Below are 27,586 nucleotides of genomic sequence, written 5' to 3' on the forward strand. Positions count from 1 at the left end.
CACAAGGATCACACAGCGCAAGGAAGTTGCGCCGGATGAGGGGGTGGTGTCACCTGCCCGCCTGCCTGGGAAGCAAACGACATAATTTAATCATAAACATGAAATAGTTTTGTCATGTTTTATTATTCAACTTCCAGGGATAGCAGAGAGCCCTTTTTTAATGGCCTCCAATGCGATGGCGGCGGCGGCGGAGGTGACTCCCCATCAACCACATCCCTTGTTGTGGCTTTCTTTTTATGACATTTGACATTTCCCTTCCCCTTTCCTTTGTCTGGGCTTTTATTTGTGTCCCGCCTTTTATTGAAATTTTCTTTTTTGTGGTAGCCAGTAGTAGTAGTAGTAGCAGCTACCAAGGTAGCAAAGTTCCCTGACTTATCCCTGTTCCACTTTCTATGATTGTTATTTCGCTGCTGTTTCCGTGCATTCGGAAATAAAATAAATAATGACCGCCATTACGGTGCACGTTTTGTGGTGGAAATGTGAATGTGGAAAAGCAGTAGCAGCAGTCCCGGGGGAAAAGTTTTTCATGGGCTGCCTACAGACATTTCTGCGGTTAATTATGGGCTAAATTTTTTGTGGTTAACTGACTACGCAATCAAGGCCCGAAAAAACCGGATTCTATTACGGCAGCCAGGGGTTGGATAGGTGGTGCACCACCACTATATATTTTGAGGAACTAAACCCAATTTCCTGCACCATTTCAAACGGCAGACGACACAAGTACTTCTAATCAATTTTAGCAGGCAACTATTTTTCAGCCGCAAAACCAAATTAACTCGGAGACAAACTATCCGGCAAAACGTAACTGTCACTTGACATCAGGCTGTGGAAAAATCGCTTGAAAATGCACACGTAGCTTTGCTGAGTTGCAGTAAAAAAAAAGAAAAATCGAACGTCCTTGAGCCAAAAGTGCGCTGCTAAACCACCCAGAAAGCAAAAACAATTTGCGGCCAAATGAAGAACCAGAAAGAGAACATCGCGTGACAACACGAAGGCAAATATAGTCTGCAGACTACTGATGAGCAGGAGGTATCCTTCTGGAGGCGAAAGGATAACCCCCGGACGGATGGACGGACGGAAGATGGAGCAGCCGCGCCGGATGACAGCGAAATGAGTAGAAAATTAACAAAACGCGAGGAGATAAAATGCAGAAGTAGGGGAAGGATTTGGAAAATTTACTCGGTAAAAATATGCACAACCATGGCGGTTGTCAAATGCAAATGCAAATACAAATTTTCGGTGTGCACTTGATGAAGTTTTGAGCTGCAGGAGCAGCAGGAGCTACAGGAGCCAAAGCTTCCACGACAGCTGGAGGGGATGATGGGTTGGCTGAATTGGTGGGTGAGCACTCAAGTCAACTTGCTAAAAACTTCTTTCTTGCTACTTTTAGAGGACCAGAACGACCACGACCAGCCAACCAGCCAGCTAGTCATTTCGAATGCTTTTTTGGAGACTCTTGTTTACCCAAGGCGGTGTGTCCTCGTTCTCGTCCTCGTTCACGTGCTGGCATTATGTATCGATTGCCTCGGTGGACTCCTTTCGTTGGTTAAAAGGAAAAGGTTAGGAAAAGCCATGGACACGGGAATAACTGCAAGGAGTGGAGAGTGAGGAGTGAGCTGCCCAGGTTGAGCGCAAAATCTTATGCAAATATTATGTTTGCATTTTCCACTTTATATTTAACTTGCCTCACTTCACTTTTTGTTTTCTTTCACTTCGTCGTTGTTCTTAGCCGCTTGTTATTTGTTATTGTTGTTAAGACAATAAAGAAGTCGGGTCGAAATTGACGTGGAAACTAAGTTGTGGCCATGGATTGTCACTTGCTACGATTTTAATGAATTCTATTGATTTTGCTTGGCAGCAGGTCAAGCGAAAGTACGTTCATGTCAGAAGTTCGTTTTTCCACAAGTTGGGTGAAAATAATCGGTGGTCATTTGAATACTGCATATCTATCAAGACGTTTAGCTGTTAAATATTAAGGTTGCTATATTTTTAGATCGAGTAAAATGGTAGCCACGAAGGTCTAATAAATTTACTAAACTGGCTAGGATCATAAGTAATGAATATTTTAAGAAGGTATTCTAAATTACTTATTATTAATGATTTGCTTTTATACAATGGTAGATATTTATTGGATAAGTTAAACAATCGTCTGTATCAAACAGAATCGCATGTCTTTGCATTTGCAAAAGCAATCCTTTTAACAAATCGCTTTGCTACTCCAATCCATCACAGGAGCACCATCAGCATCCACAAAGGAGATGAAAGAGCCACCTTCGACTCGAATATCCTCTTCCAATGGAATCGTTGGCACACAGTGGCATGTTCATTATATCGGACACAAAGATAGTGCCGGGCCTAATTTGCAAGCTGACAGAGTAGCAGCGCCACCCACGCCCCCCTAATGTGTCGACAATGAGACTGTACACTACTACTACACAGATCTCCGCCCACTTATTCTCGCAACTCATGGAGGCGGCGCCAAGTTCATTCAGTTTTCCCATTCATTGATGGCAGGCGGGCAGTAAATGGCTGAAACTTGGTGCCTCTGTGGCAAAAACAAACATAGGCGGCAGCATCGGCTGGGTTGTGGCAGACTTTTGGCCTCCAAATGGAAATGGCAATACAACAGGGCGGATGAATGCTGTGGAGGATCAGCCAAAGTTTCTGACTGTGTGCAGGGCAGCATGGCAACAAAAAAAAGTAGGAAAAACCATTGAAACTCTGCCCCAACTGGCTGTCTGAGTTTTTGTGGCTTTGTACCACTACCGCTTTTGGCTGGGCTGCCAACGCTCCACCCCGCCAGCTGTCTGAAGTTGCAGTTGCAGCTGATGTTGCTGCAACTTGTGTCGCTGTTGCTGCTGCGGCAACGTTGACACTTGGCAGCAGCGTTAATAGTGCGTTGGCCTGGACAGGATCAGCTGGTGGCTCAGTTTGTCGGCCTTTTGATGTGGCCCGTCCCCGTCTGTCGACCTCTTCTCGCTCGTCTGCCTTTTCTCCAGTACAAATTGGCCAGGCGGCACAGACAACGAAGGCAAAAAAAATGTTGACAGTGCCGCCTGTTTGTCTGGCGTGAAAACAGCATGGCAAAGCATTTAATTTCATTTTTATTCAAAGTGAAATACTCAAATTAAAAATGGCATTTAATGCGCAACTTTGTCGCCCGTCATGAGCACTGAGACATGTGAAATGCGCCAAATGGTGCAGTGGGAAATGGCCGGGGGGCGGCACAGCCGGTGCTATGGAGTGGGCGTGGCACGAACAGGTGGCTATATACTTGAGTGTGTGGGTTTGGGTGGGCTGTGTTTTGGGCCATAATGTTTGTTTGAGCATCTCTAGAGTGTCGTTAAATGCTTGATTTAATGAGTTCTGGCCGCGGTGGTTGTGTGTGAATGAGTGTGTGTGTGTATTTCTTGGGATCGGAAAAGTTGGTTAATGGAGAGGGGCTTTCGGGGGATTAGGAGACCGCTAGGAAAACAACTAAAGATGATGCACAGCCTAGGATATCACGCATACGCCACGTTCAGCCGCCTCGTTACAACGCTAACTAAAATATACATTTAGCAAACACAGTTACAAAGCCAAAGAGTTCTAAAAAGTAGGGCGCATGTAGGCATGCTCCAGGATTTTCAGGATTTTCCAAGTTTTTTTTTTGGACACAAAAAGCAATTAACTCTCCGGTTATTCTTGGTTTCTCTGTGTGTGCGTGTATGTGGTTTGTGGGTGGTATAAATGCGTGTGTGTGTGGCTGTTTGGTGGGCAAGAGTGTGGGTGCTCGAGTGTAGATGTATCGGTGCATCGCTTAACGACTAGTTTAGAAAAGGTAGTAAAAAATGTGAACGCACTTGGTAGAATCTCACCTGTGCTCAGCGTATAGTCCCAGCTGGTATCGGGCTCATTCTTGTACACGTTCAATTTCTCCGGCTGCAATTAAATGAGCATCGATATGCCATTGAAATTAAGCCCAATTGTCAGCGTTGATCGTTTGATTGATCTTACCTTGGCATAATCGATTTTCAGAGTGCAGCATCCGGCATAAATGTCGGCTCCATTCAGATTCTCGCGAGCCCTAGTGGCCGCATCCAGATTATCGAACTCGACCATGGCCTGGACCCCATTCTTTTTGAATATGACAATGCGCAGGACTGGGCCATGTGGATGACAGATTTTGTGCAAGACATCCTGAAATTAATTGGAATCAAGCGAAAAATTAGAAACGAATGCAATAGACAGGTAATAATTAGTGACTACAAGATGTCATTCAAACATAAAAATAATTTGATTATTTATCTGTGTGTAAAATGCACAAATAAACCTTGATTGCTTAAACTTATCAACGCCAGGTGGAATGGTTAATTCGAAGTGAATGATTTTCTTTTCATTTGGCCATCAATCGTTGACCAAGTGACCAATGCGGCCAATTTCACTTTGATGAGTCGCAATTTTATTGGGATGTTTTTATTTAGTTTGGCATAATTGGAATTCCGCATTTGGTGGACCAAATAAATAGGCAACGTTGAAATTTGTTTCGTATCAGCAGCTTCTGTGTGAAGCTCAAGAACTCATTAGCATAATTTAATAAGCACTTTCCGCTGTACTATGCCAAAGAAATTTCCCAATTAACATTCATAAATTTTCGGAAATTACGTTAATGAGTTTCGAGTGTGCTAAAGCGAGCCTGCCAGCAGCAAGAGCCAGGGCGTGTCAAGTCTAGGCCAAGAAGAATGGAATAAGAATACTTCGGTCGGTGGCAGCGTCTGGGAATTGATGGCAAATTATAATGAGCATTGGCCGTTGGCATGGAAATTTATGGAAAATTTAAGCCGCCAAATTTTCCCTCGACACGCCCCCCCTACGAAAACACGCCCTCCCTCTTTTGAAATCCGCCAGCGACTTCTATTTATTCATTTTACAAGCAAAATGTTCGCAAGTCTTCTGTTGGCCGGGTGGTGTTTTTGGGTTGCTTAGGGGCCATAATGGGTTAAATGTTCAATTTGTTGTTACTCCCATCAAGCCTGGAAAAATTGGGTAAGAGGAAAAGTGGGAAAGCGGCTTTTGTCTTCGCCTATTTTCCGGGCAGCAGCAATATTTTGTTATTCATGAAATTCATCGATAAGTCCTCTGGCTCATGAAATTTTGAATCTCGTTGAAAACTTTCAACATTGATTTGCATTAGACATGAGCGAAAGACAGAGAGGCATGTCGAGGGTAGCTATTTGATTAGATGAATTTTCATCGAATTCTTTTGGTCTATGCAAATTCGCAGTGGCAAATTGTTTGGGGCAACTTTTATATGGTGGTTGAATGTGCTTGCGTTGGATATCGTTAAGATTCTTAAGTGCTGCAAGAGCGCGACCATTATTCGATAATGGGCTTATTAATGTCTTACACGGAAAACATTTACATCTAATTAATCGATTATACTGAAAGCTTGCACGCAGAAAAATTAAGAATAAAAACTGTCAAACTATAAAGTAGCAAAATCAGAGGAAACGAGCTGCGTTCTTATGTAGAACCATTAAAACTATTAATTTAAAAGCTCTATTTTTTTTTTTTTTTATTTTTTGTATTACATATCCTTACAAGCCATGTAACTGATAGTCATTGTATGCGTTCATTACTTAATTATTAATGCAGCTGCCAGCTTCTCCACTCATTTTTAGTTTTTTGTTTATTTTTTCACCCCACTTCGCACACACTTAACACTTTTCCTTCCCCCCTCTGCCGACTGTCACTTTCGACCGCAAAAGTTTTCTAATTAGTTTTTGTGTGCTCAGTGCGCTTTATAGTTCTGCATTCTGTCCATGGAAATGCAGGAAAACAGAAGTGCCAGCCAGAGGAAGTGGACGGAAAGTGTGAGCTGCTCCAAGAGGAAATGGAGTGGGAAGTTGGAAAAAAATACGTTTATTTTTTCGTCCTTTCTTCCTCATTTTCATCTGGACTGACATTTTACAATTCGTTGCCGGCATTGGGAGAGCTGCATTTAATGCGATTTGCCAGAGGTCCTGCAGCAGGACAAGCGTTGTAAAGGGAAAAGTCAACGAAGGAATAGAGATGGGGGGCTGGAAAAACTGCGAAACTGGGAGACTGTCGCTCGATGGCGCACAAAATGTCTGCAATTATTGTAAATAGCGCAATCATCGAGCAAGTCAAGAGCGTCGCATCCTCGAAGAAAAGCCGGAAAAGGGCAGGAGGGTCAGGAAAAATTACTCCGGTTTATAAGATCAGCTTATTGAATAAATGAGGCGCGTGCTCCAGCACTTTTCCACAGCTTTTCCCTACGTTTCCCTTCAGCCTGCTGGCCATTCGACATGTGAAAGGAAAGGATATTGGACGGAGCTGCCCACTCATTGTTTGCCGGTAATTTGAGTCCATTAGGTGAATGGCAATGGAGCTCCAGAGACGGAGGCCAGTTGAATGATGGAAGCTGATTAGAGCAGCTCCCCGAGGAATCGTCAACGTTCATGGAAAGTGTCAACTCTCCAGGGTCCTCGATTGATAAATTGTACAAAGCGATGTAAGTAAGTCATGTTTGGATCTCCAGAGTTTGCGGTTTGTATAATGCGGAAATAGGATGTGTCTTCTAAAAACCAACAAAAATATGTATGGTTCTTAAAACGTGTATTTACTAAAATATTGATTTAAAAATCATTGCTTTAAAATTTGTTTAACCTATGCCTCATTTTTAATCAATTATTCAAGAAAAAACTAATTTAATTATAGATTTATCAAGGAAACCGAGAAAGAAATACAAATTAAATTCTCTCATATTCTACGCCAAACACACGAAATATATTTCGAATATTTTTACATTCTTTTAGTAATTAAGGTGTATCAACAGATAAGTTCGCAAATTGGTATAGAAAATACCATAAAACCAATATATGTATGTGTTATTTTCATTATTTCGGAATTCTTGTATTTACGCTGCTAACTCCTTAAAAAATGTTCAACTTTTAATTACGACACAAAATCTTTCTAATCTGCATCTGAGCCAAAAGATTTCCATAAAACAGGAAAATGCATCAACTTTTTTAGAACTCTCTGAAGCTTCTGGAGAAAACTAGGGGCCGGCAAATAAAAAAGTTCAGCATTTCACGAGCTGTTGAAATTAAAAAACTAATCCACAAGAAGGCGAGAAATAAAATTGCAAGCAGCGAAGGCAGCGCGGGAAAATGGAAAAAACAAATAAACCGCCTCGAAATGAAAGTATTAATAAACCAGTGGGCGATTCTAGCGGAGAAAGGGGGGTGTGTGCGGGGAATATATACTACTATATAGCTGGAAATACTGGGCATCGGGGGCGTGGCATGAAACTGTTATTTAAAAAATAAGCGTGCAGCTTGCGCGGCGATACATACGTAAAATTTTACGTATATAACTTGTTCGACTGGCGCGAGCCCCCCAAAAAAGCAAAGAAAAAAGAAAAAAAGGACATCCAGCCAGCAGAAGCGGGAAAAATAAATTAATATTTTATCTAGAGCAGAGATTCGCATGCACTGGACTGACCACGCCCACAACCACCCACTACTCCGCCTTCGCCGCCGACTGGCATGCATTTTGTTTTGCCATTTTATGGCCATCATCAAAAGCGCATTAAAATTTTACTAAGGCGTCGTGCCGGAGGGGTTGATATGAAAACGGAGGGCTCTTTCACGGGGAGGGTGATTGTCCAGGCGTGCTAAATATTAAATCAGCGCAATGCCTGGACCACAATAATAACAACAACACCGATGGTAGGAGGGGAAAATGGCGGCAATATACCGGGGAAAACATTTTAAGCCGCTTTCCGCAGATCCATTCAACGTACTTCGCCATCTATATCACTTGGAACCACAAAAGGACACAATAATGCACAGGAAGGAAAGATGGCGGGAAAATCACATTAAATTTTAATAATTATGTGTGCTTAGTTGCGATATCGAAACGTTTGTGGTCAGCCAGCTATTGTCTTTTCATTTACTTTTATGGTCGTTTTCGAACACAAGAATACAGTAATGAAATATTTTCCAAAATAAGCAAAACAATAAAAAAAGATAAGAACAGTTATAGATAATGTTTACTAATTTGCTAACTTTGATTTTATAGACTTTATAAACAGAATATTATGTACGTCAGAGATTGCATTTTCGGACTTTTGGCAAACCCTATATATATATACATAATCCCTGATTAGTCTTCAGAACTTGTTTCTGCAGGGCGATTTGATCAATTGTTATGCTTTGCTCAGAAACTGGAAGTCATTGAACCAAACGCAAGGAGAAGAAATAACAAACGCAAATTGGAGTTCATTCGCCTTGCAATTCCCTGTTTTGGTATGGTTCTTTTTTCCCCTTCTCTCCGGATAACCGCAAAAAATTCAACAAGTTTTTCGCTTGCCGTTGTTTTTTTAGCATTTGAATTTCTTATTGACCCATTTCTTCGGGCCAAAACACAAGGCGAAAAAGAACCCGAGAACTGTAGCCCCAATCCGAATGCGAGCGAACCCGTCCAAAGACCATTTAAACCGGTTTCGAATCATTTGCAACACTTTCTGGCGACTGCAGCTGCAGCCAGGGGAAGGTCGTTGCGCGGGGGCGGAGGGTGTGCCTCTTGGCCAACAACTGCTAGATCTCCTGCCCCTTTTGCAAGTGCCGTTAGTTGTTAGCCAAAGGAAGCAAGAAAGAAAATAATAAAAAAGAAGAATCGCGGCCCTTGGGAGGCGAGTAACTTTCAACAACTGGAAATACGGGTTTCTTTTCGAATTGCCTATTTTTTTGGCTGCATTTTCTTTGAAGGCAAGACTTTGCGGATTTGTTAGAGCCGAAAGTAAAGCAGAAGAAGGAAACAAAGGAAATTAAATCCTGGCAAAAGCAAATAAATACCAACTCGGATTTGCACTGATTTGGTTAACATATTTCACGGTAAATATTTGCTGAAATCGAGCGCTACGCTTTTTTTCATAGCCGTGTTAAAACAAATTAACATACTGCAGTCGTGTGTCAACAAAGGTGTTGTGTATTTTCAATAACTTGACAAATAGAAAAAAAAAAACATAAATTTATGCTGAAAGCAATCTACCTCTTTTAGCATTTGGTATAAACAAAATGGTGTGTCACACATCAGCAAAACTGTTTGCAAATATTTTGCTATCATTTCGATTTTCATTTTCATTTCCATTTCATCTCATTTCCATCGCGTGCTCACAAAACCCACCGTTCTCCTCATCAAAAGCATGGCAAAATTAGCATAATACAAATTATCAAAATTGAAAAATCGCAGAGGCATAAAATATGCATACGTTGGGTTGGAAAAGCTGACGTGAGCGAGTGAAACTGGGGTGGTAGGAAAATGGAAATAGAAAAAAGCGAAAAGCAAATTGGAAATGGAAATTTTTTTATTGTGTGAAAGTGACCGAATGGAGCATGCAACAACACATTGGTCGTGAAAATTTGAGGTAGATAGGTAAAACCGAGATGCAGACTCTTCCGGCCGCTGAAAATGTGAGCGAAATGTAAATGAGTAAAAGATGAAGATACTAAACACAGGGGCAGCAAAGCAAGAGGCGATGTTTGGGAAGCTGAATGTCAGCCATAAAATATTGCCATTAACATTTAATTGAGGCCTTGTCCAGAAAAGGGAAACTCGGAAAACTCGGCCAGCTGTGAAGTTGTTTGGGAGGGCCATTGAGTAGCCAATAGATGCCTGATTTAAATGCTACGCTGTAAATCAAAAACGCAAATTTGCAAGGCTAAAGTCACATTTATTAGAGACCAAATCGCATAACTCAAATGCTTCTTGACTTCTACTTTATTTGAAGAAAGGAAAGGAAGTTTAAAGGTTTTCAGACGGCAAATTGTTTAAGGTTTCCGCTGAACGATTTATATGCATTAAATCACCAAATTGTCTGAAATTTGGACTCGAACGTAAAGAAAAATGATTCCCTGTTGTAAAAAGGAAAGTAATTTAGTAGTTAACGTAATTTTTGTGTTTCAATTACCGGGTTACAGCCAAAAATGTTTTTGATTAAGGTTCCTAAAGGCTGGCAAACAACTCGGAACTCGATATCTCTTGACAAATTCGGTGCTTACTCTTATCGCACCTTAACGCGGTGCTTAAGTGGCCATTGCAGAGGCAGAAAAGAGGCTGCTAATTTTTTTGAAGCACAGCCCCACCTCCCCCCAAGCCCCTGTCATTTTAGCTCTTCAGTTTCAGTTTTACAACCAATAAAAAGATTTTTATGACCACAAACATTAAAATGTTCAAATTGAAAATAAGCAGAAAACAAAATACGATACACAAAGCAGCGAAAGCGTAGCATGAAAGGAGCAGGCCAGAAGAACGAGCTCCAGGGGACACGAAAAATGGGGGGAACCATCAGGGAGGCAGCATGAGATACATTTTAAACCAAATTTATGTGGCACAAAGGCAGCGCTGAAAAGCAGCAGGAAGCGGAAGCCGGGGGATCCAGGAGATTCGAGGTAAGGTTACCGGGGGCCAGAGCTTCTGTCAGTGGCAAACAAAAGTCCAAAGACGCAGCCCGCTTAATGTGTGTGTTTGAAGTTGGCCAACAGGCTGACGCCCAGCAAGGAAAAGGGGGAGTGGCAGGTGGGCAGTGCAGGAAGCCGTAGGACGAAGACAATGCTGGGAAATTACCAAAGCACAAGAGCCAATTCGAGCATGAAAATGTAAACAAGGCAAAGGAAAAAAGGCGAGAGGCAAAATCCAGGAGAAGGCAGGCGAAAATGTGTGTCGCAATTGGTATAAAGTGTACGGTTCGCTTCGAGGTGTACAACGGGGCGGATGAAAACCAGCGGCAACGAAATCAACAGTTAGCCAATGAGCCTGAAAGTGGCAGACAGGATGGAAAAGGAGAAAACAACAACCCGTTAACATGGATCGTTCGTTCGGCAAGGTGGAAAACCATCAGGGGAAGAGGGAGAGAGAGAGGGAGATGTGTAACGACTTGGGTGGCAGCAGGTGGCACCACCTGGTATCCTTTTTGGTGGGTCAAATCCACGTGGGCCCCGACAGAAGTTGCACAAGACAATTATAAACGTAATGGCAACAACAGTTAGCCAAAGCCGAGGACCAACAACGGCACAGTGAATGGAAAAAGTATCGTTAGTGAGCAGCAGCTGAACGCATAAATTCCGTTTAACAATGTCAAGTGGGGGTGGAAAACCGGTGGGGAAAGAAAAAACCAGACCCAGGAAAAACTGGTAAGACGCTGCGAACATGGCGTAGGTGTTGGTCGTTAGGCTAAAAAGCTAACGCAGATAATGTTCGTCCAGCTATAGTCCTGTCTCCCTCACTGTCTATCTCTTTTCCCCGTTATATACACCCCTCTCTATCTACCGAGGTATACAGAGAAAAATGTTGCATTAGAAGAAATGAAAGTGGTGGGGGCTGTGCTGGAACTGTGTCAGGGTTGCAAAGGATTGCAGAGGAAATTAAAAAAGGGGATTGAAAAAGATGTTTTGGGGAAAAGGCACAGACTCGAAGGGAAATGGGGAAAAGTTAGGCAAGAGCCAAGTGCTTAGAAGAAATTGAAAATGCTGAGATTGTATTGCCCTATCTTCATATAAGAGTGTAAATTGAAAAAAAAAGGGGGCATTAAGCGGACATTGCTGACATAATAGATACTTGAGATTAAAGTAGCCATAACCATAACCTAAGGTAATTATATCAATTAACATTAAATACAATGTAAGTGACAATTTAAATTTTTGAGAATGGCTTTGTTATCATAAGTGTACTATCTCAAGCTTCCTTTGTATCGATTTACACTTATTCGGCAACTTGGCAGCTCGGCAACCCTACTTGTACTTCTTCTCTTTTCACGTGCACCTTATGCAATTGTGGCAGTAACTTCTGCAACCCACCTCCCACTCTCCACCTGGATTACTGTATAGGAGGCAGCGAAGGAGAAATTAGCAAGCAAACACGAGTAAAAGAAATAAATAAAACGAACGACAGGCAAACACGAAGGCAAAAGGGGTTGGTTGGCTGGCACTAAAAAAGGATAAACTGCTCGTGGATTGTGGGTGGAATCCTGGTGGAATGGCAGCCACAGGAGCGACGTGCTCCCAACACTTCTTGAGTAATTCATAGAAAGGTCGTAAAAGTCGAGTCAAAGTAATTATGCTGCGGGAAAAAAAGGGAGAAGGAAGCAAAAGGAGCGATGTGAAGCCAGGATCCTGGATTCCGGACGCGCGATTCAGGATCCAAGACCCGGGCCATTTAGGTTGTATGCAAGAGTTGTTAAGACAAATACACACACACACACACACGCATCCGACGAGAGTTGCGTTAATTGAGTGGGCCGCGCATGTGGGCGTGGCTGGGGGCTGTGGACGGGAGGCGTGGCTGAGTGGGCGCGCTAAAGTGGCAGCCTTTTGCTTTCAACGACGGCATCAAGTGGCAAAAGCCGCAGAAGTATGCAACAATTTTCAGCAGCCAAGAAAAGCCGAGAGCGAATTTAACCCGGCCTTTCCGCCAGCGTAAAGGTGTAATGAATGTGCCTGAGGCGCTCCTTTCTGTATGTATGTATGTATATGGACGGCATTACAATTCGCCTTTAATTGCTGAAAGCCCACAAATTACAAAAAGGAAAGACGGATGGGCTAATGAAACATGCGGGTGCACGGCAAACGGATGAGAACTCTCAGTGGATATGCAATCGGAATTACGCGAATCCCCAGGTTCCTATTTGCATTTCAAGCAGCCCGAGGATAATGGTTTATTTTAACAAGAGTTTCAATGTATTGAAACCACATCTTAAATCCTTAGCAGGGTTTTGTAATTTTCGAAAAATACACCTTTGTCTATACGATCTCAATGGTTTCAGATTAGCTAATCACTACAAATCTTGACGTAAGTAATTATTCAATATTCGAGTAAAAATATATCACAAATATGAATCGTCAATATCAAGAATACAAATCCTTGAGCACACATTGTTCCAATAATTAATCGGTACTTTGATTTCAATAACCAGACTGCTGATGAGAATTGCTAACTGAGTTTGCCATCGATCCGTCGACAATGTAAATTTCCATTTTCAATCCGAGTGCGTAAAGGGCAATAATTACAGTTCGTCTCATTAGCCACTGGGTATTAGTTTCATTTGGCGCAATTAGGAGAGCCTGAAGCGCCACCATTGACTTGCCAACTAGCTCAAGGATAAATGAATGCCAATACTCGTGCATAAATGCAGCACTCTATTGACATTAATTGAATGAACCAATACGGACAACAGTTGGCTATTGAAGCACATCAGGATAAAGGCGTGGTATGTGCATAGATGGGTGGCTGGAGCAGTTGGACAGTTGGCTAAGCAAACATGTCAAACAGCGCAGCTTGGACAAATGAGAAAAGCAGCCATCGATGACGAATGAGTGCATGTTGTCCGGATGGCTGGCAGCCTACTTGGTTGGGCCGAAAAAAGAGATCTCGGCGAATCGAAACGCCTTGACACTTGACATTTGACAGCCTGGAAAAATCGGAAAAATTGTTGTGGAGCGCGCTTCAAATCTGACATATTGCATTCCTGCAAACGAAAGCCGATTTCGAAACGGCAGATCCTTATTTGCCCAATAACTACCCCCCCTTTTCAAAGCTTCCCTTTGTGTGCTTATGCTAATGTGCGTAAAAAGCATGCAAATTTCCCTGGCAAGGCGAATAAATCTGGGGAAAATTAAAGGGGGCGGCGATTGAATTGGTTCACATGTTCACAGGCTCCAACAATTTTTTTTTTTTTTTATCCCATCTCCACTCTTGCTGGCGCCCACTGAGACGAGATGATACCAATGGACATCCTGCGGTGAGAGCTGCCAGGTCCACGATTCATTTCCACGCCGCATATATGAATATAAATGCTGCATCACCATCAGCGCCTTGTTTTTGTTTTTACTGGAGCGGTGCGGTTGGAAAAAGCCTCACGCAGAAATTGAGTTATAATATGGCCAGGAAAAAATGGGTGGACGAAAAGGGGAAGCTCCACTGCGTTGTCATTCTCGTCGCTTTTTGTGCATGTATAGCATACATTTCGGGGCGTTTGCATCATTTGTGTGTTTGCCAGTGGGCGGTGGCGGTGGGCAAATGGCAAAATGGACAACAAAAGCAATGGCAACCATGGCCAAACGCTAAATAAACTATGCAAGAAATTTATGCAAATTTTATACAATGCTCAAGCATTTAAAACTGACTACTACTACCTAGTCTTTTGCACATGAAGAGCCAGGCAGAGAATCGCTGGTGGTGTTGTTGCTTTTGGGTTGTCTATCTCCGTGGGGCTTACAGTCATGGCTAAAACTGATTACTGGCCTGTCCAGGAGTGGTGCGGTGGTAAATGGGATTCCGAATACTGATTGCAATAAAGCCACAAATTCGTAAAGGATGAGAAAGAAATGATTCGGGGCTGGTTGCAAACGTTGAATACATTGGGGAATATAGTAAATATCAACGTATTTTATGGCCTTGATAGAAAAGCCATTTCTGATTTTCACGTAAAGAGATAGAGAGAAATATAGCTTAAATGAATACCTGCTATTTTTTCGGAATATTAATGACAAAAGGTTTTGTAAATTGAGTGTGAAATTCTATTTAAGCGGACGACTATATTTAAATATTATGTGCTGTACTTAATTTACGAGTATTGCTATTTTCCGCACTAAGTCTAAACTGTAATCCTTTAAACCGTCCGTTGCCTTAATTAAATACTTGAAGATCTGTTTAATTGCTGTATCCTATACCTACTTTCGCTTTTTTCACTTCAAGAACAAACTGCAGCAACTTTGTCTTTGGCGAAGGATATTTTTTTCTTTTCTTTGAGCTGCTCGAGCATTTCCCGCTGACCAAGTCAAAATATTGCACTGGTCAACTATTGTGAACTGCGGTCGACGGACCACTTCTTCAGAGGCTGGGCTTCTGCAGGATGAGACTGGAGGACTGGACGCTGTGAACCGGGAACTTCTGACCCTGCACCTCGATGGTTGCACAGAGTAAACCGCGCTTGCTGCTGCGGTTGTCGGCAATTTGTGTTGCATTGTTTGAAATTTTCGGCTGCATTCTGGGAGCAGCTGATAGTTGAGCTTCCTTCGGCTTTGCGGTGGGTTTTTTGGTTCTTTTTCCCTCAATCTCTCTCTGCCGAGATGTTAAAACAAATGTTGCTTTAATGCTGCGGTCTGGTCAGTTGACTGAATGTCCAACAATGAAGTTCTGACCTCCTGCCTTTTAGCCTTTATTTTCGGTGAGCGGCAGCAAACGAATCCTGGCTAATGTGATTGCAGGATGACGTGCTTCCGGCTCCAGGCAAAGTCATTTCCAAATTGATTATAACAAAGGCTTTTCTAGTCGAGATTCAAGCGTAATGAAGACGAACAAGGACCAAATTTGCTAGATCATCCTGGTCAAACGAACTAGAACACCCTCTCTCACAGGAAAGAAGCCCTGCAATAAACGCTTCCAGGATTAATTGTTTGCATAATCAGGCTTTTGCAAAAGGGGTTTTATTGCCGCCTGGCTGCCATCTTGGCTGATTTACGTTGCGTATACGCAATATTTATGGCACCTTCAATTAATTGTACGTTAGATTATTTAAGCATGCTCGACGTAAGGACCCTTGCGGCCCCCTTGAATTATTAGTAGGCATTAATTTTTCAGGGACCGGGCTTAGCATTAGCATTAAGTTTTCTCCTCGGTCTGCACGTGGTGTGCCTTTTGGGTTTTGTTAGTTGGTTGAAGGTGAGTTGTGGGTGACACTTTAAGCCCTCAACGTTGATTGACTGCCGTCCCATCAACGGAGTTTTGGGTATGGCAATTTTCGGAGGCACACAAAGAGCTGATATTGTGGCTGATATTGTACTGTATTGTAGATATATGTTTGCTGTATGTGCCGCACATTCATTCTGATGCAACGATTTATACGCTCTGCTTGGCATTTGGTTTATCAATCAGCAAAACATTTTCCATATATGTGCACGGCATATGCACAGCTTCCGCGGCACATCATCCATTAATCATGGCGCTCATAGCTCCCATGTTCCCATGCCCTTGTACGCTTTGCATATATTGATTTTCTTACGGCCAGCGTCCCGAAACTGTTGTCCCAAATTAGGGCTCATTCTTTTGGTCCTGCATATTCAGTAGTTGTCCCATCTCGCATCATTTATTTCAATCGTTGCAACAATGCAACCCCCTCACCACTCGCCCCTCGCCCCTCCCATTTTCCATTTAAGCCCCACATTCGCATTGTTTTGCCGTGATGCGTTCCACGAGCTGGACATAATTAAAACCGCAAATAGCGCCAGCAATGACCGCTGGTCGCAGCAGCAGCCGAGCGAGCCAACAAACGATGACCAGCATCTATTATCCATTGTCTGGGGGCCATCCAGCGCCATCCATATCAGATGACCACTGCCATATTCCTCGCTCACTCCCATATTCGCTGTCCTAACCGAAAATCCTCTGCTGACATGTGAGCCATAGTCGGAAAACACAATGCACCTTTCTTCCGCACACACTTATGGCCCATATCCAGGGCATACAATTTCAAAATTGTAATTCTGCGCCTGTTTGCTGCTGGCCGGTTAATTACACTGCACAACAAAAAACTGATATATGCAAAATCAACATGGCGCATAACGCGCATACGCCCCGTTAAACCGTTTATTAGTTTTGGATTTCCATTTGATTTTGTTCGGGCAATAGATTTCACTGCGTCAATTAGTAGAATTGAAATGTTTACCCATAGGCTGCCGCATCTGTGGCTCTCTGCATTTTTCATTTGTTGCGGGTTTGCGGCATTTCTTCATCAGCTGCGGATTTTTCCAGTTAATTTTGTCAGAGTAAGAGGCTTAGTGGTGACGTGGGCGTGCTTTAAAGGCTCATTAATTTATCGTTGAGGTGAGGAGTGGCTTTTGTCAGTAAACTATATCATTTGTTTGGAATGTTGCAACTCATTGGATTGCAACTAATCAGGTGTAACAGAATTGATTTTCAACAGTAGAGTACCCTTGAGTTTCGAATAAATCATATGGAATAGTAAATAAAAGCGATATCATGCAGTGCAGAGTGTTTAGTTTGGCTGTCCTGTGTTTATTAGGTTATACTAGAGCTAAGTTACATCGGCCCAACCGTAAGGTTTCATTTTTCCATATATTTTGTTTTGAATTTTCTAAAAACTCTAGATTGTACGCACGGCGATATGATGGTAAAATGTATACCAGTTTGTCCCAGGATCTGCTCGGACTTTCTCTATAGACAAAGGTGCATCCCCAAAAAATGTGAGCGAGGGTGCGCCTGTCCAAAGGGTTGGTTGCGACTTAAACATAACCAAGGAAGATGTATAACGCGCAAGCAGTGCACGCGATATATCATAGAGTAATAGATTTCCATACGAAAAACTGAACTAATGCCTGTTTGCTGCCCTTTTCTAACATTTTAAATGTGTAAATGCGAGCAGAAGAAACTCTGACGACAATAACAATGATTTGCATTCCTATTTTTCATTTTCTTTTAATTTTCTTGGGCTGCTCAAGAGGCATTTTCCATTTCCTATTGCCTTTCTAGTCGTTCGTCTCGTCTTTTCGCGATTTTTGCGGCGCACTGAACATGACATGACCATGTCAGAATTTCTTATTGTGTTGACTTGCATTTGACAACTTAATGAATTTAGCTCTTTCACTTGGCACATATAAAATATGTCTATCCACCGCTCAGATCGTTCGAGGGCATTATCTTACCCCCAATACGTGCTGATATTCGGGTGCAGTCGGTACGATGTTACATAAGCTTATGCGAAAGCATTATCAGAAAACTTTTCAAACGAATATAACCCGCACAAAATGTCCCTTACGTGCTCCATAAAATGTCTGGCTGCTCTGACCAGTCGAACCTAGAACATCTACATATATATATATATATATATATTTTAGTGGCATATTTCTCCCTTTTTTGACAATGTGCGAGTTTACGGGCTGAAGAAAAACTTTTTATTTTCATGTTATGCCACAACTGAAAGCGGCGGAAGTAGCGTAGAAAATGAGGTAGAACCTCAAGTGTTTGCTTCCGAAGTCCTCACGCTTTTGAAACGGCCCGAGTTGTATGTAATTTGGTTTTATGCTTTATCGCTTGCTTGATTTTTATTATGATTATTATCGTGGGAATTACGGTGCAACTTTGGAGAGCCCATTCCCAACAAACTTTTGTGATTTCTGGGTCTTTGTTGAATTTTCCAAAGATTTATTGGGCCAGCAATAGCATTTTCACTTTTTTTTTGAGCAGCAGAATGAGAATAATGAGAATGCATAGATTTTGATATCTTTAACAGATATCTGGTTTAATGTGTCTATGTGGGCTTATTGATTTACTGATTTGCTCTGGAATCGAATGCTTTTGTAACCCAATTCGAAAATTTAAATTTGATATTCTCTCTTAAGTCTACTACTCACAAACCGAAGATTTAGAATGGAATTAAACACTTACCTAAAAAGAAAAAGGCAAAATTAGATAATTAGTAAAATGGAAGTCTTTCTAAAGTTTATTCTAAATTTCTATATTTTTGAAGGTCTAACACAAATGGAAACTGAGTTTTGCAAAGAGTTAGGCTCAAAACATCAATTGCCGCAAATCCGGTCAATGGATATGCTTTTGGCAATGCAGCTTATTCTAAAACGAGCCGTTTTCAGCTGTTTGGAAACCCAACCCACTGTCGGATGCAGAGCATTAAGCCCTTAAGACCATTTTTTGCTTGTTGCAATTGCTAGGCAATGTTGGAAAAATCATCAACCACAAAGGACTCAAAACCGAAAGCAAAACAAAACATCGAGGGAACGGTAAAACCGATGTTAAGCAAAGCGAGAGATGGGGGATTTTCCACCTTTCTGCCCAGCCTTCCTTCCTTCCATCCTTCCCTTTTGCCCATGCTATGTATGCATATCCATATGTCTGTATGCAAAGAGCCTGGCCAACAATGGCGGCAAGTTAAAGCCAAATCGTGGGCCAAGGCGAGAGGTGGGAGGTGGGATGTGGGAGGTTAGGGGGCAGCACAAAAGGCCACTAAAGAGACGTACATGTAGGATGCCTCTGTGTGTTTGGGTAGATATTTTAACAGCACAGAGTCAAGCGATGGCGATGTGCACAGCACAAAATCCAAATTTAATGACCAAGTAAAATAGACAGCATACGAGAGCACCAGGATACGACAACCAGGCTCCACACATGTCTATGTCTATGCTCCATGTACATATGTGCTCCATGTGTGCGTGTGCGAGTGTGTGTGTGCTTGCTGGTAGGACGACGAGGGGCGTGGCACTAATGTTAGTTGAATGTTTGCCGAGCCTTTGTTATCGACATGCGTCTTTTTGCAATTGGATATGCCTTTTATGCCTCTGGGCTGTGTTAATGTTGACAGTGCTCGTCGGGGAGCCAAGGACATGACAGGAGTTGGAAAACACACACCCACCCAACGGAACATCTCACTATTTAGTCCCTGCGAGTATCCGAACCAAGCCATGCCGGGCCAGGCCAGCAGCAGAAGGACCCTTTCGACCACGGCCTCGGGCCAAAAGGCATCAGCCTCGACATCGCCCCATCGACATCATCATCCACACAACTTTTGATGCCTGTCCCGCTCGCTAGTTCATCTCCATTTCTCATCTGCCTGCCACTAGTCCTGCCCCTCTTTTCCTGCTCCTGCCCCAACATTATGGCAAATTATGACATTGACAAGTGGCCAGGAGGTGTCACATTGCTTGGTCGCCATTTTCCTTTTTGCAGCAATTTGTTGCTGGCATGTCATACATCAGCCACACATCCTCACACTGGGACGAAAAAAGGCTTTAACCAGGTAGATAGCTCTGTATTTGCAGATTTTTTATATTATAGTTATTTTTAAATCTAAAAGGATTCATTTTAAATAACTTAAGATACTAGATATGCCATGTCTTTTTAAGCCAGAAACCAATTTGTGCGTTTAAATTTTTTATTTTTCAGTAGGCAGTGAGTGAGAAGCCTCCTAGAAATATTGGATACGACGGCAAATGTCTTTTTCTGCCCACAGATTGCACAGTTTTCGCTCTTTTGGCCAAGTGGCGTAAGTGCACTAGGCTTAGGAAGCGAAACAGAAAAGCAGTAGCACAGAAACTGTTGCATACTTTGCAGCGTCTTCCACTTGGGCATGTCCTTGGTGTTTGTGCCGTTAAATTTTATATTCATTACAAATGCGTTTGTTGTTTATGCACTCTATGCAGCAACTGTAACTGAACTAAAAGCAAGGCAACCAAACCGAAAAGTCTTACCACTTCTCGACTATTTTCACAGTTGTTCTTATTGCCGCTGCTTTTCGTTTTTTGTTTGTATTTAGTTTGTTGTTTCACTGTCCGCGTTCCTTTTTGCTTTTTGTTGTGCCGTTGATTTCGTTTTGTTTTGCATTACAAATAACTTTTTTGCAGTACGTGCGAGCATTTTAACATTTCAACATTTTCATTGCGTCTTCTTGCAGGGTGAAGTGCTCAAATTTATGCGCATACATTGTTGGGAGCATTCATTCATGCGTTTCCAGCACTCAGTTCCATAGTTCCACATTCGGTACTAGCCGAAAACCCAGGCAACGCCCCCAATGCAGTTGATTTCACGATTCATGCATAATTACGAGGATTCGGAGCTCACAAAAATAAAGCATAGTATGCATAGACATTCTGTATGACCTGAATATATAAATCAAACGTGGAATTCCGAATGATAACGGAATATTTGTATCACTCTATGCGATGTTAATCACGTTTGCTCTATCTAATCCTAGGGATTCCCAAATGCGCACAGACTAAAATGATAAATGTGATTTGGGGCACTTTTGTGACTCTTAAATTTAAATTACTAAATCATGGCTTAGTTGCTTAGTACCCCGAATTTTTTTTGATACTATTAAAACGGATTTAGTTCTCGCAATAAACGTTCATTTCCACATTTAAAACTTTGGCACTGTAGAAGCTTCTAACACAAATTTTAGTCCCTGCAAAAGTTTAGGCATTAAAATCCCCAAAAATGTTAATGCCACAAAGTGTAAATTGAATTCAAGTGTGCGAGAAAGATATTTGAGTCCTGGGGTCGCTTCTCTAGCCATTGCCTTTATGTGGCAAGTTGTGGCATTTCTTTCCTGGGGTCAATTAAAGCAATTAAAATTCGCAGTTTGGCAATAGGAAAAGTTGCTAAGCTGGAAAATATGCTTGAGTTTTAGAGCTCTTGAACTTTTTCCTCAGCTGCCAGAGATTTAAACAATGAAAAGTGCCAAGGAGAATTAAAGCGTGACTCACATTAGTAAAGCTGACAATTCTACGCCATGAAAAGACCATTTTTTTTATTCGAGGAATCAAGACTGTAAATGCAAATCCGAATATAAAATATATCCGCTGAACTTCAAATTAATAGTCCGCAACTCATTGTTGCAGAGCAGATGAGGATGAGCCCGCCAACCAACCAGGCAGTAATTAAAAGATTAATTTTTAATGCGCGCTTAGGCGAAGTGCAACTGTGTGTGGCACCATAAAAATAAAGGGATTTGTTAAAAGTAGTACGTGCACATACACATACATACGCCCCCATATAAACATTCTCACACATTGTAATTTATACCCCGGCTTTCGGGTTTCATCATCATCTGCCTGGCGAGTTTATGAACCATTTTCACTGCTCCCAACTCCGTAAATTTCCCCTGGCTTGGTTTCCTTATTTTCCTTTTGTTTAATTTTTTATTATCATGCTCTCGGGCTGCTGTTTTTATGCCAACTTTTTCTTTTTTTTTTTTTATTCTTGCCGCGCTTGCAGCTCTGCAAATGAAATGTGTGTGTGAGAACACCTTTAAATTTTAAATATAGTTTGTCGTCCCCTGATTTTACACTCATTTCGCGTGGCTTTTCGTTCGCGTCCTTCCTGCAGCTGATTAAAAAAACAGCGGACAACGAGTGAAAGGATGTCAATTAATAATTGAACAGGGAAGAAAAATAAATAAAATTTTGTATTGTTATATCCTCTGTCAAATATAAAAGTGTGAAATATTCAATCAGGAGCAATAATTTATTGCATTTTGTGCATGAAATGTGAAAAAAACACATAAGTGAGATTTATTGATGTGTAATAATTCACAGTAAATACCTTTGCAGGCAGTTTAACGGGGAAAGTCAAAAATAACAGGTGCACTCATTTTTTATAAATCAACTCTTTCGTTTTCCGCTATTCCGTAAATGAAAACAACATTAATCGCCATTTTCCGCTCATTTCTCTCTCGCTTATCAACGCTCCTGTTCTGTCAACAAAAAGTGCACCCCATGTTATCATTCCTCGCCCGTTGTTGGTGGTACGTGCACTATCATTAATATTTGAAATGCAGAAAAGTTGCCAACGCGCTTTTCCCGCTTGTTTTTTTTGTTTACAATCTCGAGCGACAAAGCGGGCGCATAATTAGCAATGCAACAAAAACAAATAAAGCACCAGCCAAACAACTTGGACAGCCAATTAGAGGAAAAGCTGGCAGATAGATAGGAGCCGGCCCAAAAGCGTTGCTCAACCAAATAAACTTGACAAATTACACGGGTCGTTGCCGAAACCCAAAACAAAACATGTGCAAAATAAGGCACAGTCATCCACAATTGTTTGTGTCACTTAATTCGAAAACAAAAGAAAAAAAAAACTAAACAAAAACACTCCGATTAAACTTTGGGGTTGAGCAATTGTTAACTGAAACCTATAATGGTTTTTCACTCAATGGGATTTAAGCAAACATTGAACTAAGGCAATTATGTAGACTGCAGATTCTGTTTATCCAGAAAACTTATAAATAAACATTGTAATACTCTTTTTAAAAATGTGATTTTCCAGTTTGAAGTTCTGAAATTGTACACCTATTTCTATCCTGGCTTAACTATTTGTTTAAAAATTAAATAATCAAAAATATTAATGCTTGTTTTCACTTTACTGTAGTACGAGGGATTACAGTGCATAGGTTACCACACCGTAGGTGACCCCATCCACACAATCACGCCCTCTTGCTCTTGTGCCCCCGAAGTTAACCAAGCGAATGACGAGCTGACAATTACATCTGTCGCTATGTAACTGCTATTGCTGATGGCTTTCCATATTTTTTCTCATGTACTTTTCCTCGTGACATTGACTGCCTGAACTAATAACCACATGAGCCTAAAGCCAGATAAAACTGCGGTTAATGAGCCCCACCCCAAAGTTCCTCCTCACATGGAAATTAATACGAAAAGCGATGGAAATGGGAGATGGGAGGTGGGCCAGCCAGGTGTGCGCACTGATTCGATTCGGTTGTCGCAAGGTGTTTTGGCCAACCACATGGCACAAGTTTCACTCGCGGCACTGACTTTGGTAATTGAGTGGCTCACATCTCAAGTGTCAACCGCCGAGCACTTGACCTTGCCGTGTGGTGGGCGTTCTAAGGTTGCAAGATGAGATGGGCATTTTATGAAATGTTTTTCAACCTCCCACCCTAGTTAAACACGTCGTACGAACATTATTCTGTCAAAATTCAATGTACCCTATCATATTTGGATTTTTTGATGACAAATTGAAGAGCAGAGCACTGCTAAAAGTCCAAAAAACCAGTGGAAGCGGCGCTATCACCACCACCATCACCAGATGCCTTCCAAGAAATCGCCCAGGCCCACTTACTCCGAGCCCAATCCGTACACGCGATTCTTTAATGCCCATAAATCTCTGCCCCCGGATAAAAACGGTCAAAAGCAAGGAGTCTACAATCGGGAAAGTGTGTATGTCCTGTCGAATAAGTCACGTGGCAAACGGCGATCGGGACGGGAAAATAACCTGCCAACTTGGCGACGGCGCGGTGGTAACGAGGACCACATCATGGTTGTTACGCAGGATAACACGCAACAGCAGAGGGATAAGCCATTGCTGACCGCCTCCCAATTGGATTCCATTTGCTATGACGTCATTAAAGAGCCACCGATGCAGTTTCACGTGAATGGCACCGACATAGTGCCCAGTATTCGCGGCCTCAGACTAAGTGTCTGCGTGGAGCACACGCGATTCCAGCTGGTGGCCAAGGTTACCAGGAACATGGGATTTCAGCATGTGCCCGAGCATAGGTTGTGGAACATCCAATGGTCGGACTCCACACCCCATCATGACCTGCTGCGTAACATGAAACGCTTTCAGCAGATTAACCATTTTCCAGGCATGGTGGAGATATGCCGCAAGGATCTGCTGTCAAGGAACCTGAATCGCATGCTCAAAATGTTTCCCGGCGACTATCGCATATTTCCCAAAACCTGGCTAATGCCAACCGAGTGAGTTTTCTTTTTGGAAAATTTCTTATAAATTCAGCTAAGAGTATAATATAATAACCATTTTTTTCTGTCAGTGCCTACGATGTAGCCATTTATGCGAACAAACACAAGCGCACTTTTATCCTAAAGCCTTATTCGGCGGGTCAAGGACGTGGCATCTGGATAACCACCGATCTTCGCACTGTGGGCAAACGGGAGAAACTCATCTGCCAAACTTACATAGAACGGGTAGGTCTGGAGGATGGTTCTAACGATCTATATGATTAAAAATTTTCCCATTTTCAGCCCCTACTTATAGATGGCTACAAGTTTGATCTGCGCGTCTATACACTTGTCACCTCGGTGGATCCACTGCGCATTTTTGTGTACAATGAGGGTCTGGCACGCTTTGCCACCCAGAAATATGTGCCACCAACAACGGGAAATAGCCACAATGTGTTCATGCACCTGACCAACTATTGCCTGAATCGCCGGAACTCACAGTACATGGTGGGCAATGGACCGGAAGCGGGTTCCAAACGCAAGCTAAGTGCCTTTAATAAGTGGCTAGTGGATCACAACTACGATGTCGCCGAGTTCTGGGCGAGTGTGGATGATGCGATTATAAAGACGCTGATTAGTGCTTGGCCCACACTAAAGCATAATTACAATGTCTGCTTTCCAAAGCACGATAAGATACAGGCCAGCTTTCAGCTGCTCGGATTTGATATCCTTGTGGACTGGAAACTGAAGCCCTACATACTGGAAGTCAATCACACGCCTAGTTTGAGTGCAGATGAGTCGGTGGACATGGAAGTGAAGCGGCCATTAATTCGAGATACTCTGAATATGCTCAGCACAGCCTTGGTAGATAAAGAACAGATTATTCGGGATGACCGAACAGAGCACAGAGCTAGGCTGCTTAGGAATATCTACAATAAGAAGGCTGCTGCCCAAATGCCGGGCTATTCGTCACCAATCCGGGAAGTTGGTGGCCACGATGTGCGCCAAGCCTGCTCCATTGGAGCGTTAACCCAACAGATTGCCTGGGAGGAGAGCCACCTTGGCAACTATCGACGTATAATGCCACCACGAGATTCCTCAAAGGTCAACTACTATTGCAAGTTCTACGAACAGAATAAGCAACCCATGTTCGCAGATACAGTTGCAAGTAGGAGACGTGAGCAGCTGAATCTCCAGGTAAACGGATTCGTCATGAATATATGTAAAAATATCAATGTTTATTCTTTAGGCAATGCAAAAGCAACAACGGGAGCGCCAGCAGGATCTGGTTCAACAGCAGCAGAACCAAACGCAGGCACAGAATCGCATCGGCAAGCATGTGCGTTGGCCAGGTGATCTGGTGCAAGGTGCAGAGGTAAATCCTGTGATCCTGCAGTCACGACGACGCCGCGAGGAGGCCGAGGCTTATGCGAAAAAGCATCGAGCCTTGATAGCGCGCGAAATTCAGCGCCAAAAAGAGCAACTGCTGGCGCCCACTTGCGCCAAGGAGCGATTGGGCATTTGGCAGAGTGTGCGCAGGGAAAAGCGCAGCCAATTTTCACCCAAACGCGGCAGCAGTATCACCAAAGGTTATCGTCGCAAACAGCAACGAAATCGTAGCCAGCGGGCTCGTCAACAGCGGATGCTCGAAATGGAAGCAATGCGGGATGCCAAATTCCTGGAGCAACACGCTCAAAAACAACGCCTCGAGGGTGGCAGGGTTGTGGGTAAAAGTGAATCCCCAGACTTAACGAGCAAGATCACAATGAAAAGCAAGACTAGCTTGAAGAAAAAGGTGAGGCCAAAGGGAAAACCCGATCTGAGTAAGGAAACCCTTCGGGAAAGCAACCACTGCCAGATGACAAAGTCAAAGGTGGAGCTAACACCTGGCACCAAGGCTCGAGCATTTGCAAATTGGACAGCCGGCACCATCAACGAAGCGGAAACTGACCAACTTCTCAGCTGGCGAAAGGAAAGGGCCAGTCAGTTAAATGAAACAAGGCTCAGGGAATTGGTAAGTAAAAAAGTAAAAATTTGAAGTTAATAATAATTTTGAACCGATCACCTAAAGATATTCTCAAAAATGTACGAAAACGGTCACCTAACCAAGAACGATATCAAGTGCTTCCCGGATCTACTTTATCAAATACTTAATAATGATTGCGAGGAAGCGAGTTCTCGATAGATCAATGTTATACTCTGGATTTTTGGGCATACTGTGTGTGTTTTCGGTCAGTGATTAGTCTTTGGAAGCTATGTTTTATAATGCCAATTTGTAGTTGTTGAAATTAAAAATGACATCTCACTCAAAGAAACTGATTTTTCGATTTTCAGAGAGGGGGAAGTAATCAAAGTTCAATAGGCCTCACACATCGTAATCTATTGTTTTGCATATTTCCATAAAAACAACTTTATGAGAAATTTTCTGTCGCAAGCAGCGGCGAACATAAAAGAAACACATAAAAAAATGGCAGTGGGTGCTGAATATGGAAATGGTTGGCAAGTAAAAAGGACCACCTCATCGATTTGTCAAACTTGTACGACAGCGCAGAAAAAATACCGCAGAGCCCTATCTATCTTCCTTTCGACACTAAGAAAAATGAAGTGCAGCAAAACACTTAAAAAATCTGTTATTACTAAAAATCTCCTGAATAACTATGATGCTCTAAAATGTTCTCGTATGCACAATGTCGAAATGACATGAGACATCAGTGCATTTTCTTCTCGTTTTCACTGTAGTTCCATTTGGAAGCAAGCATCTTTGCCATCTTTGATGGGCGCATGCATAAACAAAATGCAATACAATACGCGGCATGGGAGCCGTATAACGTGCATTATTGAAAACCTCAGTTGCCACGAGCCCCACCCCTTCCGTTTTCGCTTTCCCCGACTTTTCCTAGACTTTTCCCCTTTTTCATTCTTATCCATCTCGCCGTGCCCTCCTCCTGGTGAGCCTCGTAAGGACGCGCAGGGCTTGGCTTTCCAGGGTTTGGATTGGCTCTGGTTTGGTTAGGTTGTGTTGGGTTTGGTTTGGTTTAGGTCTATGGCTTTAGCTTTAAGTTGGGCTACAGCTTCGGCTTTTGCCGTCACCGCATGTCCTTCGGTGCAATGGAACACCCGTTCCGCCCACCTAACTCGTTGGCTTTTGCCAGGCTACGCATTATGGTCTGCTGGATGCTGGCGTTCCGCCGGCACCTCCTGCTCCTCCTGCATGTGTCACATATTGCAAAAGCTGCAGCTGCCGTTACACATTCCTGGGCTTTAGCTTATGGCTGACTGCTGCTGCATTTTGCCTTATT

At 42.6% G+C, this 27,586-nt stretch overlaps 3 protein-coding genes across 18 annotated transcripts in view; 2 read left to right on the top strand and 1 right to left on the bottom strand.

The window, feature by feature from the left end:
* Positions 1-27,586, bottom strand: part of LOC6609964 (heterogeneous nuclear ribonucleoprotein L) — a 97,796-nt gene that overhangs the window by 43,780 nt on the left and 26,430 nt on the right. For 10 of the 16 annotated variants that reach the window (XR_004361514.1, XM_032716551.1, XM_032716548.1 and 7 more), the window contains exons 3-4: positions 3,997-4,179; positions 3,843-3,921 (exon numbers count right to left, since the gene is read on the bottom strand). Coding sequence is in view for 14 of the 16 variants with exons in the window: in XM_032716551.1 (XP_032572442.1) it covers positions 3,843-3,921; positions 3,997-4,179 (262 nt within the window). In the remaining 2 variants the exon portion in view is untranslated. The remainder of the gene's footprint in view (positions 1-3,842; positions 3,922-3,996; positions 4,180-27,586) is intronic. The other 6 variants (XR_004361515.1, XM_032716563.1, XM_032716549.1 and 3 more) reach the window with 1 other exon arrangement.
* Positions 17,041-17,482, top strand: LOC116800623 (von Willebrand factor). Its single transcript, XM_032716567.1, has 2 exons — positions 17,041-17,116; positions 17,169-17,482. Exons 1-2 carry the CDS (start codon positions 17,041-17,043, stop codon positions 17,363-17,365), a joined length of 273 nt encoding a protein of 90 aa, XP_032572458.1. The 3' UTR covers positions 17,366-17,482.
* On the top strand, positions 23,635-26,587 carry LOC6609967 (tubulin polyglutamylase ttll6). Its single transcript, XM_002034575.2, has 5 exons — positions 23,635-24,305; positions 24,380-24,533; positions 24,591-25,484; positions 25,537-26,301; positions 26,359-26,587. Exons 1-5 carry the CDS (start codon positions 23,635-23,637, stop codon positions 26,470-26,472), a joined length of 2,598 nt encoding a protein of 865 aa, XP_002034611.1. The 3' UTR covers positions 26,473-26,587.

Source organism: Drosophila sechellia, chromosome 2R, assembly GCF_004382195.2.
Source record: "Drosophila sechellia strain sech25 chromosome 2R, ASM438219v1, whole genome shotgun sequence".
Classification (NCBI taxonomy): domain Eukaryota; kingdom Metazoa; phylum Arthropoda; class Insecta; order Diptera; family Drosophilidae; genus Drosophila; species Drosophila sechellia.

Bases quoted from the DNA above. Each gene is read 5' to 3' on its own strand.
- LOC116800623 (XM_032716567.1), top strand. From the start codon at position 17,041: ATGCAGTGCAGAGTGTTTAGTTTGGCTGTCCTGTGTTTATTAGGTTAT. The intron at 17,117-17,168 runs GTAAGGTTTCAT...TAAAAACTCTAG, and splicing joins TAAGTTACATCGGCCCAACC to ATTGTACGCACGGCGATATG.
- LOC6609967 (XM_002034575.2), top strand. From the start codon at position 23,635: ATGCCTTCCAAGAAATCGCCCAGGCCCACTTACTCCGAGCCCAATCCG. The intron at 24,534-24,590 runs GTAGGTCTGGAG...TCCCATTTTCAG, and splicing joins GCCAAACTTACATAGAACGG to CCCCTACTTATAGATGGCTA. The intron at 25,485-25,536 runs GTAAACGGATTC...TTTATTCTTTAG, and splicing joins GTGAGCAGCTGAATCTCCAG to GCAATGCAAAAGCAACAACG.